The sequence below is a fragment of the Typopeltis vanoorti genome, chromosome 26 (assembly GCF_054136105.1).
Source record: "Typopeltis vanoorti isolate ZY-2024b chromosome 26, IOZ_Tvanoo_1.0, whole genome shotgun sequence".
Classification (NCBI taxonomy): domain Eukaryota; kingdom Metazoa; phylum Arthropoda; class Arachnida; order Uropygi; family Thelyphonidae; genus Typopeltis; species Typopeltis vanoorti.
In genome coordinates, this window is record NC_143574.1 from 5,323,723 (window position 1) to 5,341,215 (window position 17,493).

General features: G+C 35.4%; 1 protein-coding gene across 4 annotated transcripts in view; it reads left to right on the forward strand.

Moving 5' to 3' along the window:
* LOC150092284 (tyrosine-protein phosphatase Lar-like) overlaps positions 1 to 17,493 on the forward strand; it is a 1,042,795-nt gene that overhangs the window by 373,253 nt on the left and 652,049 nt on the right. For all 4 annotated transcript variants that reach the window (XM_090415047.1, XM_090415048.1, XM_090415049.1 and 1 more), the window contains exon 9: positions 5,152 to 5,439. In XM_090415047.1, the coding sequence (XP_090271173.1) occupies positions 5,152 to 5,439 (288 nt within the window). The remainder of the gene's footprint in view (positions 1 to 5,151; positions 5,440 to 17,493) is intronic.

The window sequence follows — 17,493 nt, forward strand, 5'->3', positions numbered from 1 at the left end:
TTAATTTTGAGATCACATTTTTTTTTTTAATATAACAGTTGAACCACTTACGTGGTTCAACTGTTATATGTAACATGTAGAGGTTTCTGTAAAGGAAACAATGAAATTCTGCCATACCCTTCCCCTCCCCCTTTTATTTTAAGAGAACTTAATCTATATTGGAAACAGAGGAATCGAAGTTCTATTCCAAATTTGGTCAATCCTTTCCTTTAGTGTTACACGGTGATCCACAATCATTTTACACAAATTATGGACTCTATAACTTGATATAAATAATTATTTTAATTTCCCGACGTTTCAACTTCATATCATGGTCATCATCTGGAGTACACACACACACACACACACACACACACACACACACAGAAACATTTCACATAGTATGCTGAAGACAATTATTTGATCAATGGTTATTCTACTGGCCTGACCTCTGGTGAAAATGAAATAAAATTACAATAAATAAATGAAATAAAATAAATTAACTACATCAAAACCATATTCTATTTAAGACAACATCAGAGAAACATTCTTTCACATAGATAGTTTTTTTACAGTAAAAAGGATGTCCGAATTTAACATGACAATTGTTATATTAAATTTAGGATCCTGGATTACCTATGGTTCTATTTAAAATTAACTCGTAGGGAGAAAAGTTAAGTGGTTAGAATATGTGCCTTCCATATGCTTGGGATTTTTAGACCATCATTATTGTTAAGATTAGGGTGACTGATAAGAATCTCACAGGCCTACTTAAATTTACGTTCATACCATGTTTTGGTGTGATGTAAACAACAGGTACTTTTCCAGTCAGTTCTATGTAAAGTGTTCAGGGAATGATCAGAAAGACCAGCTTGACCATAGTTATATTTAATGTGTCATTTATGTTCCTTTTTTCTGAGAGGAATTGTGCATCCTGTTTCCCCTATATAGGGCAAATTACAGGTACAAAGAATACGGTATATTCCAGGTGGGCCAGCAGAGGGAGTGGATCCTTGGATGAGTTGAGTAAGTTCTTTAATTTTGCAGGAGATTTAAAGGTGGCTTTAAGGTTGTATTTTTGTAGTATTCTGGGTTTTTTTTTGTCTGATATCCCTTTAATGTATGGAATGGTTAGTTTTATTGTAGTCTAGTTTATTTTTAAGTGAGGTGTTGTACAAGATTTTGTTGATAGTATTTTGGCTGTAACCATTTTTTAGGAAGGTATTGCTGATAACTTTTAATTCACTTTAAGTGCTTGTTCATTGGAGCAAATCTTCAAAGCCCTGTTTTTTATTGTATTAACGATCCCCTAGTTTTTGTGTTGGGTGATGGTAGGAGTTTTTGTCGATTTCCAGTAAATAGTGAAGGAAAGATGCCAGAAGGAAGATATGTGACAAGTGTATCTAGAAATGGAAGTGTGTTCTGTTTTTCAATCTATTACACATACACAAACACATACAATAATTGTATGTGTTTGTGTTGTTTGTTTAGGTGGCTGAGGAAAGTGTTTAACGTCTGGCAGCCATGGGGCTGGGTAGCAAAATGATTGTCAACATATCTAAGTCAGACTTGGGTTTTAAAGGAGAGGAATCTAGAGCACGCTGCTCAAAATATTCCATGTAAAAGTTAGCAATAGGGTATAGAATGATTGTGTCATTGATTGGGACATTTGTGAAGTGGGCAAAGACATCAAAACTGACTATTAAATTATCTTTTCCAGTATGATATCTTTGATTTTGTTTACAAAGTGTTGTAGGTTTTTAATGTAGGAGGCAGAATGATCTATTAACTCCTTGAGTGTTGACGCTAGTTTCTTGGCTAGGTGATAATTAGGGCTCTCTATACCTTCGACTATCAGAAGTAGTGGTGTGTTTTGTTTGTGAATCTTTGGTAGACCATAAATTCTCGTGGAATGAGCATAGTGTGGAATTAATTTTTTAACAGTATCTTCTTGCCATGTGGTGAACTGATTTAAGAAGTTTCTCCATTTTCTTTTTTATTCGATTGGTAGGGTCATAACATTAACAAGTTGATAGGTGCTGTTGTCTGAGACTATTAGATTCATTTTTTCCAAATAAGTAGTTTGATTTAGAATAACTGTGGCACTGCCTTTATCAGCTCTAGTAATTACGATGTCAGATTTGATTTTAGTGAATTTATTGCTAGTTATTGTTTTAGTATAATTTAAATTTAAAATGTTAGAGGTTTTCAAACGTACTTTATCTGCTATGGTTGTTGGGATAAATCTTAAGCTTCTTTCTATATGGTAAATAAAATCAAATTTGTTAATCGTTCTTTGTGTCACGGCAAAGTTTATACCTTTGCTGTGGAAATGAAAACAAATTTGGTCAAAATCATTTAAATGATATTAATTTTTTATTTATTTAAATTTAAAAAAAAAAAAGAAATCTTATTTTTGAAAGTTTATTTTTCACTTGGTTAGACTATAATAAATTTAGTTTAATCCTTTATCCAAGTGTGAGCAAACAAAGTGTGCGCCTGAAAGTATCTTCAAGACTGGGGTCAGGTAGTACAACACCGGACAACTCGTAGCAAAAGTGGTCCACCTGTGCTTCGAGTTTCCCGGTGTTGTACTACCTGACCCCAGTCCTGAAGATACTTTCAGGCGCAAACTTTGTTTGCTCACACTTGGATAAAGGATTAAACTAAATTTATTAGAAATCTTGTTTGTTCTCTAGAGCAATGTTTCTAGATAATAGCCATTCAGACACGTCTGCAAAAAAAGGTGTAGTGGAGGTAAAAATTATGCTTTTTCCACATTTATTTTCAACTTTAATACTCCAAGTTCACGATATGCTCTGTTCATTATCTGTTACAGAGAGAGAGAGATGAAGAGAGATGGATCAGTAATATTTTACTTATAACAGACCTTGAGCCTTAATGATTCTTGTAAAATAAGAGTAGTACAGTAGGTGAGCTAAGGGATTTATAATCCAGAAGCCATGCTCTAGAGATCAAACTGAAACTTCTTTAAGCTACTACAGTTCTCTAATATGCATTGTGGTGATCTCATTCTTGGGCATAAAATATATCTCCCAGCTAAAGACAACCATCCATGCTCATAGTGGGATTAGAATCCATAGGCCATTTGGAGAGTAAGTACACTGTCAGCCAATTAGGCCTGCAACATAAATATTTCCATATTTATTTGTCACCTCCACTGAAAATTGCACTTAAATGCTTTGCTGGTAGTACAATCAGCGCAATATTTTATCACTCGGTTTCTCCCTTGCTTTCACTGTTTCACTTTTCCCCACAATATTTGTGAATCTGTGGTTTCCAGTTTATAACTTATTTTCTTTTTACTTTTCGGCTTTTACTCATTTTTATCCCGCCCACCATTAAGCAGGGTCAATCGCTGTACATTCGTATCTTAAACTATGAAGGCATCATGCCAGTGATAATGTAATCCATATTATCACCTATTTTCAATGGTATTAACTAACAGCACCATATACAAAAAGAAAAAAAAGTAATTTATTAAGCTGCTGGCATTCAACTGTATTTCAAAATGTTGTTTATTATTTTAACGGTATAATAGAACACAGAAACTAAGTAAATAATTAATTTATTAACTTGATGCTGATATTTCGCTGGTATTATAACCAGCATCTTCAGAGCACAAAAACACTGTTTGTCACAATACGCGAGACTAAAACAACATGGTGTACATTAACAAAATTGTAGCAGCAACACAAAGACTAGAGTCCTGATTTTGGCGCCCTCTATCTGAAAAAAAAAAAAAAAAAAAAAAAAAAAAAAAAAACCGCTATCATATATTGCTAGAGTCTTTTCACATAGATTAACGCTTTCCTTCTTCTCATCTACCCAAACCATCCTCTTCTTTTGTTTTCGGTGGTTTATTCTCTTTCTTTTGAAACTGATTTTTAGTTTGGTATATAGTAGTTCATGGTTTGTATCCATTACAATCTTTTTTAATAATTTGACACTTTTTGGAACGAGTGTTTCCATTTCTTATTAACTATTATATAGTGTATACAGTTTTTGATTTCATTGTTTGCTGATGTCCAGGTGTATTTGTGCTGTGGCCTGTGGTAGAATAAGGTATTTGTGATTAACAGTTGATTTACACACACACACACATCTTCACGGCCCACCTTTCCTAATTGGGTTGTGGGAGCAGCAGCTGCAAGAGGAACTTCCAATGGTCACGATTCTCCGCCACAAAGCTCAGGTGTTCTGGTGGGATTCCCAAACGCGTCCATCCAAGGTTTTGGATATAATCTATCCAGCGAGCCCTTGGCCTTCCACGTGCCTCCCACTCTCTGGCTTGGCAAAGAGGGCCTGCTGAGGGAGCCTCTCTTGTGGCATTCTGACCAGGTGCCTGTACCAATGTAACTGTGATCTCTCAACATGGAGAAGCAGAGGTTGAGTATTGAGGGTTTCCCGAATTGCAGAGTTTCTGACTCTGTCGAGTCTTGTCAGCCCTGCAACCCCTCGAAGGAACCTCATTTCAGCTGCTTGGATTCGTGTCCGCATTCTTTTGGTCATTACCCAACTCTCATGACCATAGGTGAGGATGGGAACATAGACTCTATTGAAGACAGCCAGCTTTGCCTACTGGCTTAACTCCTGCTTCAATACTACCAAGCGGCCAAGCTCCTGCAATATTACACTTGCTAAGCCAATTCAAGTATCTAGCTCTACATCCCACTTTCCATCATGAGTGATGGAAAGTGGGATGCTGATTTGTTTTATTTTATCAAGTCCTCTCCTCTCTCATTCATCTCTCCATGACTAAATTTTCCCATTATTTCTGCTTCAGAGTACTGATTAATCTTTGCATTAAAATCTCCCATTAATAATCAGGATATTTGACTGATTTCTTCTTTCAGTTGTTCAAGAAATTGACTATATTTCTCCTCTTCATGTCTGGGACATAAACTTCTATTATTTTTATATATATTCCTTTTTCCTTTGCTTTGAATCTTACTGAGATGATTCTAGAGGAAATTGGTCTTACATCAACTATTAAGTTTAAGAGTCATTTTTTAATGATTAGTGCTACACCTTCTCTGAGAAGGTGCAGCACTTGTTTTATATATGATTAAAATAATTAGTGTATAATTTTGTATCATTTGCATGGTGGTGTTTTCTAGAATCAATAACATTTTGCTTTTCCCTTTGTAGCTCTTCCTCGCCCCCCAACTAATGTCAGAATATCAGATGTAACAGCAACCTCAGTACGACTGTCATGGTCTTATGACATTGGCTCTGAAAATATAATATACTATGTAATTCAGTATAAACCTAAACAGGCAAATCAGGAATATAGTGAAATTAGTGGTATAACAACAATGTTTTATACTGTTCGTGATCTTAGTCCATATACTGAATATGAATTTTATGTTATTGCTGTGAATGCTATTGGACGTGGATCTCCAAGCACACCTGTTGTGGCTACAACAGGTGAAACTGGTAAGTTTTAAATATTTTTTTCATTATTATTATTAATATAGAGGAATAATTAAAAATGAATCTTAATTTGATAATTTCAAATGTTCCTCTATGTTAGCATTATTATATCAAATATGATCTCCTTTCTTTATTTTATTCCTGTTATGTGTGTATTATAAATACAATTTTTGATACAAGTTATGATAATTGTCCAATATTATTATTTTGTTTTATTATTTTTAGTTGAAAAAGCACAAAGTAAAATCTTTTTATTTTAATATTTTTAAAGCACTCTATGTTGAATTTTTGACATTTTTGTCCATTAGTAGCAGTTGTACTATACTCCAGTTCATGATATCCTATCCTGCAGGATACCTTCTTATTCCCAAAATTAGATAGATGCAACTCTGCACTAAAGGAGAACATTTGTTGTGAAGAATCATTTTGATTCTTCACAATCAAATGTACATTTCAGAGGGAAATGATAGTTAGAATTCATTAGGTGAAAATGTCAGTATTATGTTGCTTGTCAGCAACTGTAGTCCACATTTGGAAATACTGGAGAAGTAGACATCCACTATGACACGAATCCAAGGGGGGGGGGAATAAGTGAGCCAAAAATACTGACTAAAGGGGATAAGGGTACTAGAGAAGGCTGATCATTATCTTACCACATATATTAAACAATTTGGTTTTGGTTATGAGAGCAGCCACAATAAATGCTTGCAATCTCTTAAACGATTCTGCGACACAGTGAGAGAGAGAGAGAGAGATTTCATGCTATGAAGATGAATGGCAATGCTGCACTTCACAAAACTTTATTAAAAACAACAAATGCACATTGCTGATTGGCATAGACAAAGGACATAGAATCTGAACTGTCAGCAGTGGAAATTGGTCATGCTACACTCTCTTACAATCTGATGGATACATTTAGGTATGCTGTAAGCCTAAGGAATACTCTTTACTTTTTTGCCATTTTTAAACTCTGTTATCTCAATAGTAAAGTTTGGAAGTGACATGGTAACAATGTGGCATTTTGTAATACTGACACAAAATTGTGTCAGTTTTATGGTACTAGTGTCTTCTTCCAAAACATTAAAGCTCCATATCAAAAAACATTGATTGTAAACAAATTGTAGTTTGAAGAGAATAACATCAATTGCAGTGGCCAGCACAGAGCTCCAACTTGAACTTGATAAAACATCTCTGAGAAGAAGCGGAATCCAAAATAGAGCATGTTGAAGATGATGATCGTCGTTAATGTAAATTACTAATGTCTTTAAAAAATGCATAAATAACACAAAATGTGAGGCACATAACTACCAGCTTTTTACCAAAAATTATTAAAAATTCTTACATAATGCATTGAATATTTACAACCAAAAGCAAAGCTTTAGTTATATAAGTATTATATAAGCATTAATAATAATCAGTATTATTAATGTGTTGGATGAACTGAAACAGAACCAAAGCATGGCCAAGATGGCATCTTTATTATTGGTAGGATAGTATAAGTTAATTTCTCTCTCTATCTCTCCCCCTCTTTTTCCTCTTCATTGATGTATTGACATTACAAGAATGTCTTTATTATCCTGAGAAATGCAGACATAGTAGCATTTACTTTTACTTAAATTTGAAACAACTTTTTTATTTCAAAATTGGAGAAAAGCATACAAATTTATTTACTTCTGTTTTTTTTTAAAAAAATGTATTTCAAAACTCAGACGAGTTTTGAAAATTTTCTGTATCTATTTGAAAGAACAACTGCTTATATTATTTTTACAAATAATAAAATTTGATGACCTGGTTGGCCAAGTGGTTAGCATATCTGTTCTCCAACCAAGCCGCAGGCAGCAAACAGCCTGCAGGTTCGAATTCAGTTACAGGCATGAGTTTTTATGTGATTGTCTTTATTTAGGTGGGAGATCAATTTTATCATCTGAAAAAGTTTTGTATATAGTCGTTACAACAGAGGCCCTCATTACTATTGAGACTGCAGTGGTCAATTAACAACTTATAGGCTTCTTTCCATTTGTACCAAAGCATCAGATAATTTTCCAGTCATTTCTATGGAAATTATCTATAGAGTATAATAGAAAGACCAATTTTCTCTTGTATTTATTGAGTCTAATTTGTTATTTGTGATCTTTTTATACTGGTATTGTACATTTTTTTTGTGCTGATCACCATGTAACACTAAAGAAAAGGATGGTATTGTGCATTCTGTCTTACACATATGAAAGACAAGTGAGTGCTCTGGATTTGGTAGCACATGTGGGCTAGGAGACGAGGAGAAATATTGGAGGACTTGGATATCCTGTTTGATTTTTTGAGAGGTTTAAAAGTGACATTAATGTTATATTTGTGAAGTAATCTGCATATTTTTATGGATATCACTTTTATCTAATGGGATGTTTATGGCCTGAAGATGTTGAGAATGTAGATGGTCTCCGTGTATGATTCTTATAAATCCAATTAGATATGCAGCTGAAATGGTTCCCCCCCCCCCCCCAGAAAAAAAAAAATAAAATAAAAAATGGAAAAATTGGGAGATTGATCCACTGTTTTGTACACTCTTAGAGAGTGTTCCTGGAAGTGGAATTTTGATATCAGGTTTAATAACAGTGGAGGTAATACACACCCTTTTCTTACACCTGATTTAACATCCAATCATCCTTCTGTACTTCCTTCAGTTCTGACTGCTGACTTATGACTCAAATAGACCATGTATTACTCAATATAATATCCAATTTATGCTATACAACTGTAGCATTTTGAGCAGTTCTTTACTTGGCATCTTGTCATACGCCCTTCCAAAACTCAATTTTTCAACTATTTGTCTTAAAGTGAAAATCTGATCCTGTCAACCTCTGTTTGATCTGAATGCAAGTTGTTGTTGTTCTTCTTCTATGCCACATTTTTTGTAGCCTTTTTCAAGTATATCTGCATAAATCTTACAAGGAACACTCAGTAAGGAAATTCCTCTAACTTTCACATTCATTATTTTCCTTTTTTTTTATAGATGGCCTATGAGAACTCTATTCCAATCATCTGGAATTTGTCTCTCTGACCAGGTCTTTTGAATTACAGTATAGCCACTGTAAAACTTTTATTCTGAATATTTGAGCATTTTTCTCTGAATTATCATCTACACCAGCTGCCTTTCCACAATTCAGGTTTTTGATGGCGGCTTTTTTTTTTTTTTTTTTTACTTAAATATCAATATGTAATCTTGATTGCATTCCTCTTGAAGGATTTTACCACTGTACTTTTGACAGCTTGTTTCATTTAGCATTTTTCAATGTAATTACTCTAGACATCTAGAATATCTTTCATTTTCATGTTACCTTTATCATCTCTGATTCCTTTTATAGTACTCTTCCCTTAAACTTTTTCAATAGCATCCAGAGTATTTTACTACCTTCCTGATATTTATTTTCTATGTTCTTACCAAAGTCTTCCAATGACTTTTGTTTTATTCTTTCAGAGCATAAGCTGACTTAATTTTGATACAGTTTCTTGTTTTTTTTTGACTGCCTCTTGAACTTCCTAAGTCCACCATGGAATTCTGAATTTTCTATCCTTACAAACAATCTTACCACTTGCTTCTATCTGAATCAATCAATGTTTTCTTCACACTCTACTATCGAATCTCAGAGGTTTGGTTTTTGTTTTTAAACTCTTTTATTTGGCCTTAAAATATTTGTGTATTTGAGTCTTTGGTTCATTTCCAAAAGCTGCTCAAAGTTGAGCAGCTTTCATTTATTTAACAAAAGTCTTCCAGTCTATATCTTCAACTATGGAGATAAAGACTTGAAGGAAGAACAATCGCATGGCAGGAAGGAAATGGAATTTATACATCTACTGAGAGAGAACTACTTGAGGTAGCATGTGATGGAGGTGTGAGAGTATTGAACCTGGTCATAGAATCAGAACTAGAGGTGTGAGAGTATTGAACCTGGTCATAGAATCAGAAGAGCTATCCATAACCAAGGTGACTACGTTGGTGAAAGTGACCATGCAGTATTGAATTGAGAGGTTGTACAACATGAGGAATATTCTGTCAAGAATGGATATATGTGGAACTGCAATGCAGGTGATTATGACCAGCTTAGGAAGAAGTCTTAAATCTGTGGCATGGCATAAAACACTGCAGAGTAAGGATGTTAGTAGTATATGGAGGATAGTTAAGGATCATCTAGAGGAAGCAATATTAAATTGTATACCTAAGGTAGGGAGGGTTAATCAAGTAGGAGAGTTAGATGGATGAGTAATATCATTAAACATGAGTCAGATGAAGAAAATGCTGTGGAGGGTATGTAAAGAGAAAGGTGACCAGCAATCTCATGAAAGTACAAAGCTTAGGCAAGAAAGGTGACAGCATAGCAAGGAAGGAAAAATCAGGTTATGAGAAGAATCTAGCCAAGCAGGCCAAAGGAAATCCCAAAGAGTTCTTTCATTATGTGGCAACAAGTAAGAAGAAGAAGAATGACTATGGAAGATTAACCTTAATGAGTGATGATGATCACAAGGTGATAGAAGTAGATAAAATAATTGAGTTACTGAGTGACCACTTTGCAAGATCATATCATCCTAATGAGGTTACTGCTTTAACATATGTGACAGACGCTAATGTGGGAACAGAGATGGATGAATTGGAGAATCCCAATGTAAATACAGCTGTGGGATTAGATAGGATATCAGCTCAGGTTTTGTGAGAATGTGCAAGGGAACTGGCAATGCCTCTGAGTAGGCTCTTTAATTTAAGTCTCAGCTCTGCTAGGATTCTAAAGAAGTGGAAAGAGGGCAAAATAATTCCATTGCATAGGGGAGGTTCTAAGACTGCAGTAGCAAATTAGATCAATCGGTATCTCAGGCGTGGCGGTAAAATTACTGGAAAAATTGGTCAAAAAGAGAATTCAAGAATGGGTGGATAAAAGTATGATACTGTATGAGGGGCAACATGGCTTTGTGAATTGTCTCACTCACTCTTGAAATACTTCCAACACAGATGCACACACAGCGCAGAGAACAAATCATGTGTGTTGAACTCAACTGCTATTGTTCTATGCATTTGTAATATTAAAGGATTAATAAGAAATAAATCCAAAAACCAAAGGAATCCCCCCTCCATATTTTTTTTTATTTTTATAAATTTATTTCTTCCTTTCGTGGGTTAACGGAATAAATGGATGTCAGATTGTTGTGTTTGTGTGGAGAGGGGGGGGGGTGACCCATAAGTCATGTGGCATGACATAGAAAGGACCTGTCTTTGCGAAACAGCTGCATAAGTTTTTAACATTACTAGATTTATTTTTTTTATTTGTTATGTTATAAAAAAAATTTCCGTTTTCGGCTTCACAGAGATGGTTTCCCTTTCTACAGAATGTTCTGACTTATAGGCTACTGTTTATATATATATATATATATATATATATATCAGTGGTGTAGCTAGAGCTTTTGCCATCCCTCTCAATACACACCCGAAATACTACAAAATGTCAAAACGACATATAGGGAAATAAATTAAAACGCTATGTTTTTTTTTAAGTAAAACTTTAATTTCAACATTGTAAAATGTGATTTTTCTTGCTTTTCTGTTAGCATAATCATCGATGACATTGGTGAAATCTATTTCATAGTAATGTAGGTAATTCTTAATCAATTTTATTTAGAAAAACTCCTCTCAGAACTAGCAACACTTACATGAAATTGTGAGGAAAATTCACAGTAGTATTACAATATATGGAAATGAGTTCTCGAGACTGTATTTTAAAATTAACTGTAAAAGTTCAAAAAGGTTCAAAGTGCTGCCTGGGGCACTCCATCCTCCCCCCCCCCCTCTAGCTACGCCACTGATATATATATATTCAAGATACCAAGTGATTTTATATAAACTTGGTTTTTAATCCTATTTCCCAATTGAGCAAAACAGACAAGTAAGTCAAATTTGCACCTGCACTTAGTGTAAGTCTAGGCACCTCATGGTAGTGCAACTTGTGGTAAAAGGGGATTAAGCTCTGATCACTTTCCTTAGTATTTTTCCTTTAATGTAAAGCACATCCCCTTATGGAGATGTATGATGCTATGCATTAAAGGCAATAGTCAGTACCCATACCGGTTTCGACCTTTATTGAGGTCTCATCAGTGGGAGTCAGACCTGACAATGCTAAGGTTGAAGTAATGCAGAGCTTATGAATTTTACCTTAACAAGTTGCCATAAGGTGCTTTGACCTTATTAAATAAAATCTCAGGATGAGAGATAAATGTAGAAAGTTTTTTATTTTTTTCCTATTTCCCAATTGAGCAAACAGACAAGTAAGTTAAGTTTGCACCTGCATGTAGTGCAAGTCTAGGCAACTCGTGGTAAAAGTGGCACTACCATGAGTTGCCTAGACTTGCACTACGTACAGGTGCAAACTTGACTTACTGGTCTGTTTGCTCACTTGGGAAATAGGATTAAAAACCAAGTTTATATAAAATCACTTGGTATCTTGAATACATAATATACCAAAGTTAAAAAACTTTCTACATATACATATATATATATATATACATACACACACACACACACACACTTTGTCCGAATTAAGTGGCTGCCCCAATTATGCAAAATTTTGGGAAAAGCTAAAATACCACAAAAAGTTCAAAATTAAAAATAGACAAACTTTCAGTATACATTTGTTAACCATGTTTTTATTTAAAAAAAAAATAAATAAATAAACATACACATATGTGTCAGTATCCCTAAAGAGGTTAATTATATATAGGTATCTATCAACAAAGCATATTTTCCCTAACAATTATTTTGGAGAATTTATCAAGTATACCCTGATGTGTTCCCTTTCTAGACTGCAACTGAACAAAATCAACACAGGTATCTAATTCAGATAAAGGACTACCTTCATTGTCTTCTTACATAAAGCAGCATCGTAATTCAAGCAATAAATTTTTTGGTTAGTCACTCGCTCAAGTTCAGGTGTGTTATACTCATTACTTTCCTTGTCTTCCATGCTCTTCAGATGTTTTGTTGCAATTTGTTCAGCAATTGCATCCTCACAATCTTCATTTTCATTGTAACATTGAAAGTATTGTCAATGCATAAAAACTCCTCGTAATTTCTGATGTGTCAGTTCAAAAATGATTTCATTTTCATTATCAGTCATATCTGGCATTTCCTGGTCTGAATTTCTAAAGTCACAATGAACAAAGTGGTTTTGAATTGGTTTGCTACTTATTTCTTGCCAACTATCTGCAACAAATGATACTGCCTGTAAAATGGTAACCTTTGCGCTGATTTCTTTGGCTGTTGAAGATGACATCATAGATTTTCTTCAATTGTTTTAAGGATGAAGTGTACCAACCATCTGTGATATAATATCTTCAAATTTTATTATGATTCCTATGTCCATTGGCTGTACCAGGGACGTGGTGTTAGCAAGAAGAAATTCAATTTGAATGTTTTTCAAACAATCTAATTGAGGATGTGCCACACAGTAGTCCAGAAGCAGAAGAATATTTCTTGAATTTCATTGCAATTCTGCATCCCAACTCATTAGCATTCCTGAAAAATAACAGAAGTCGTCCATGCATTCTTGTTGGCATAATACAGAACTGGCAAACTGTCCATTCTAAGCCCTTTAAAGAGGCTTGGTGCTTTTTCCAATAACCAACAGCTTGTTTGTCACTTCCCGACATGTTACAGCAGCACAATACAGTAATGCAATCCATTGCTTTTTTTTTTTTTTTAACCTAACAGCACTGCAAGTTTATAGCTCAGTGGAACCGTCTGGTGTAGCATGGTAAAACAGACCTGTTTCATCAGCATTAGATGTCATTAGGACTAAACGTCTGCAGTAATTCAGGTATTTTAGTTGATTTTCACTGTTCAGGGTTCTTGCAGTATCAGCACTGTCCTTCTCAGCATGTTCCTTCTTAAATTTTATTACATGTCTAGTTTCATATTGCAATAACCAACCATCTGTAGCTTTGAAGCTCACATGGCATAGCTTTCTAGCTAACTCTTCTGATTTGGTTTTTAACCATTAACCATTTGACCATTAACATACACACCTCATCCAGTTACAATAGAGAACTATTGATTGAGAGCCACCTCAACATCTGGATCCTTGCCTTCTCGCTTCCGTTTTTGGGATTTTCTCTTTTGTCGATTACGCGATACCCATTCTTCTCACAAGATGATGACTGGTGTTAGATGGTTGGCTTTTTATTTTGTCAAGTAAGACAATTTCATTTGCTAACATTAGATCTTTCCTTGGAATCTTGACAGGGGCCTTATAAAAACAAACAAAAATGAAATCACTACACTGTTTGTTAACACTTTTTACTAAAACATTAACATGCATACCTGTTTAATCAAAAGTATGCTACCTAGCATTCATTGTAAGTAGAATTGTTATACTGTCAAAATATGTGCACCCTCTATACTCTGTATCCCAGGGCTGACTGACAGCAGCATTCTCTGTGCAATACAGCATCATTATTTGCATCATCTACAGCCACTCTCCAAATAAAGTGGCAAGGGGGCCAAAATAAGTGAAGCAACTTTGGGTTATATTCTCAATTTATTTCCATTCTTCAATATTTGTCCCAAATAAACGGCTGCCCCGATTAACCAGACTCTACTGTATATTATCTTAGTTTTTCTTGTTTGGCTTGGTTCATTGGCCTCTCCTGGCCAAAATATCCTTGAACCTTGAGTAATGCTTATGATAGGACAATTAATCCTTTCTGCATTGCCTGCTATGTTTAGCAGGATAAAAAACCTGAGTTTTTGGGAGGAAAAACCCACCTCATATGAGACTGGCTAATTTACCCTTGCTTGAAAATCCCTAATAAAGGTTCTTTTCATCCTAGATGAGATTTTACTCAGGTCTTTCTAACTGAAGACATTATTGATATAAAATGAGCTACAGACACTCTCCTATATGTGCGTGCACACGCACGCGCGCGCGCGCACACACACACACACACACACAGAGAGAGAGAGAGAGAGTAATACCCTGCCTTACGATGCTTTCCTTTATGATGATCCACTCATATGACACTTTTCAGTTATGATCAGTACCCATTTATGATGATGCAATTGCTCATACAATGATTTTTAATTACAACTAAGCTCATTTATACAATGCTGGAGTCACCCATTATGATGGTTTTAGCAACATGGTACTTCTGTGAATCAACTGAAGTACCATGTGCAGTTTTCATGAACTGTTTGTTTATGATGTTGTTGCTCCATATATCTCTTTGTGTTTTGGTGTTTCACTGGGAATTATAAACTGTTTATAGCGATTATTTTATTTTTGTTAATAATGGCAGATAAAATTCAAAGTAAGAGTGCATTGCATCCATTGAAAAGAAGAAGATGCATAAACCTGTTACATTCCATACTAAGATTGAAATTATTAAATTTAATAATGATGCTGTATTAAACACTGAAACAGCATGCCAGCTAAGCTTACCTCTCGCTGTATTATTACAGTTTAAAATAAAGTTCTTAGTAAAGTGAAAAATGCTACACTTTTTACTCCAGTTATGCATAAGCATGACAATCTTATTGACATGATAGATAACCAAACTGGTTGACTTGTTCCCTTAGACCAATCTATTCAGAATATCTTTTTTTTTTGTTTAAGAAAATTATTCTAAATTTTTCATTTGCATATGCAAGGTAAATAAATGCTTTATTTACATCATTTACACACATATAGAACTGCTTAAAACATTATTAAACTATTCGCTATACAAAGATGATCTACAACTTAATGTGTTGTATGAGTGGGGTATGCCTGTATATATACGCTGTGCAGTGTCTACAACCAAATGACGAACTCTATTTCTGAAAATTACAACCATAAAAATTCAGATGAACAAGCTTATGGCAATTTGTATACCTGATGATTTCAAGTAGAAAGCAGGTAAACATTAAAATTTTCGAATCACGCATAAAGGTGTCATGTCATAGCACTCAACAGGATAAAAGGCTGCACTAAATGAATTCTCGTAGACAGGCTTATACGTTGGTTATGCATTATTAAAACACTTACGGAATAGAACAACGTAGTTAAGGATATAAATTAAATTAAACTTTAATAAATATGTTCCAATATTTCGGCAACGTCACATTGCCATTTTCTACTTACAAAAAAGTTACGTGCACGTAGGCACTACAACACAGAAACTGGGAATGAAGAGATGAAGCTATTGTTCTCCTAACAGTCCTGATGGTGTTCTTGGCCGTTGGGCTGAAGGTCTGCAGATGTAGGCCTCCCAAATTTGGGGCAGTCGCATACAACCAAATTTGTTGAGGTTTGGAGAATTTCTTAGGGCTGAAGCTGATTCCATAAAGAGTCTTTCAAATTTGTATTTGCTACGGTGTATCACTGTAGCTTTCTTCCACCGTATTCTGTGGTGTGTATCCAGAGCATGGTCCGCAAGCCCAGAATGACTGTATTTGTGAAAACGGATGCAGTCCTTGTGTACAGAAATTCTGATATTCGCTGTCCTGCCTGTTTTGCCAAAGTAAGACAGTTTACAACTGCAAGGGACCTGGTAAACACCAGGTAGGTCTAGGGGAAGTGGTTGGTCTTTAGTGGAGCGGATAAGGGATGCCAAATTTCTGTAAGGTTTGTAACAGGAGGTCAGGTCATGTTTTTTTAAGATTTTGGTAATCTTTTCCGAGGTGCCTCGGATGTAGGGAATGGTGATGGATTTAGAGTAATCCTTGTTGTGTGTGTGTGGGGGGGGGATCTGTGGTTTGTAGGTTCTAATATTTTTTGGATTTTTTTTTTGAGGGGGGGGGGGTAGCCATTGGCTGAGAAAGTGTTGAGGATGTGGTTTAGTTCAGTGTTTAGGGCCAAGTCGTTTGAACAGATTAGTTTAGCCCTGTTGTATAGTGTTTACACTACTCCATATTGTTGTGTGTGTGTGGGGGGGGGGGATTGTTGGTGAATGTATCTGCCTGTATGGGTGGGTTTTCTGTAAACTGAGAAAACCAAGGATCCATTAGGCTGGCAGGTGACTAGTGTATCTAGGAAAGGGAGGCTGTTGTTTTCCTCTTTTTCCAGAGTGAATTTGATTCTGGGGTGTTGGTTGTTTAAGTGTGTTAAGAAGGAGAGAAGTGTTTCAGAGCCATGTGACCAAATAGCGAACACATCATCAACGTAGCAAAGCCATATGGTTGGTTTTTGTGGGGCAGAGGCTAAGGCTTTTTCTTCAAAGGTCTCCATAAAGAAATTGGCCAAGGGTCGGGAGAGTGGTGAACCCATGGCTGTCCCCTCTATTTGTTTGTAGAATTTTCCCTGCCAAACGAAATAGCCTGAGTTCATTGTGAACTGAAATAAGGCTGAGATATCGGGAGAAAATTTAGCTTGGATTAGCTCTAAAGTTTCCTTGAGTGGGACATTTGTAAATAAAGAGGACACATCAAAGCTGACCATTATGTCAGTATGTTGGAGTGTAAGGTTTTCTATGCTGGCTTTGAAATGGGCTGAGTTTTTTTATGTGTGATGGTGTGTGAGCTCTTTGGCCAAATGTTTAGCTAATTTGTATGTGGGGGAATCAATGCCATCCACTATGGGACGTAATGGCATGTTTTCTTTGTGTATTTTTGGGAGTCCGTAAATACGGGGGGGGGGGTATAGAGTTAAACGGCTTTAATCTGTTGGTAACTTCTACAGGCTAAGACGTGACTCTCTTAAGGAGCCTGTGAAGTTTTCTAATTTTTCAAATTAGAAAACTTCAAATTCTAATTTTTCAAACCACCCTGGCTTTTTTGAAATTCCGACACCGGAAATTTTCTTCTAGATAAGGCATGGAACTTTTGTCCCATTCAATGGTGTGGCTTGTGTTGAAGAAGTGGGTGTGTGTGTGGGGGGGGGGGGCTAATCCGGTACTATCTATTCTGTTGTTTTTAACATCCCCTACATGTTCCTTTTTTTTTTTTTTTTTTATTTCAAGACTTCTTGATGTCTGACCTGTGTAATTTAAACCACAAGGGATGTTGTATACTCCATCGTATTTGAAGAAGGCATGGCTGCCTTTTGGTGA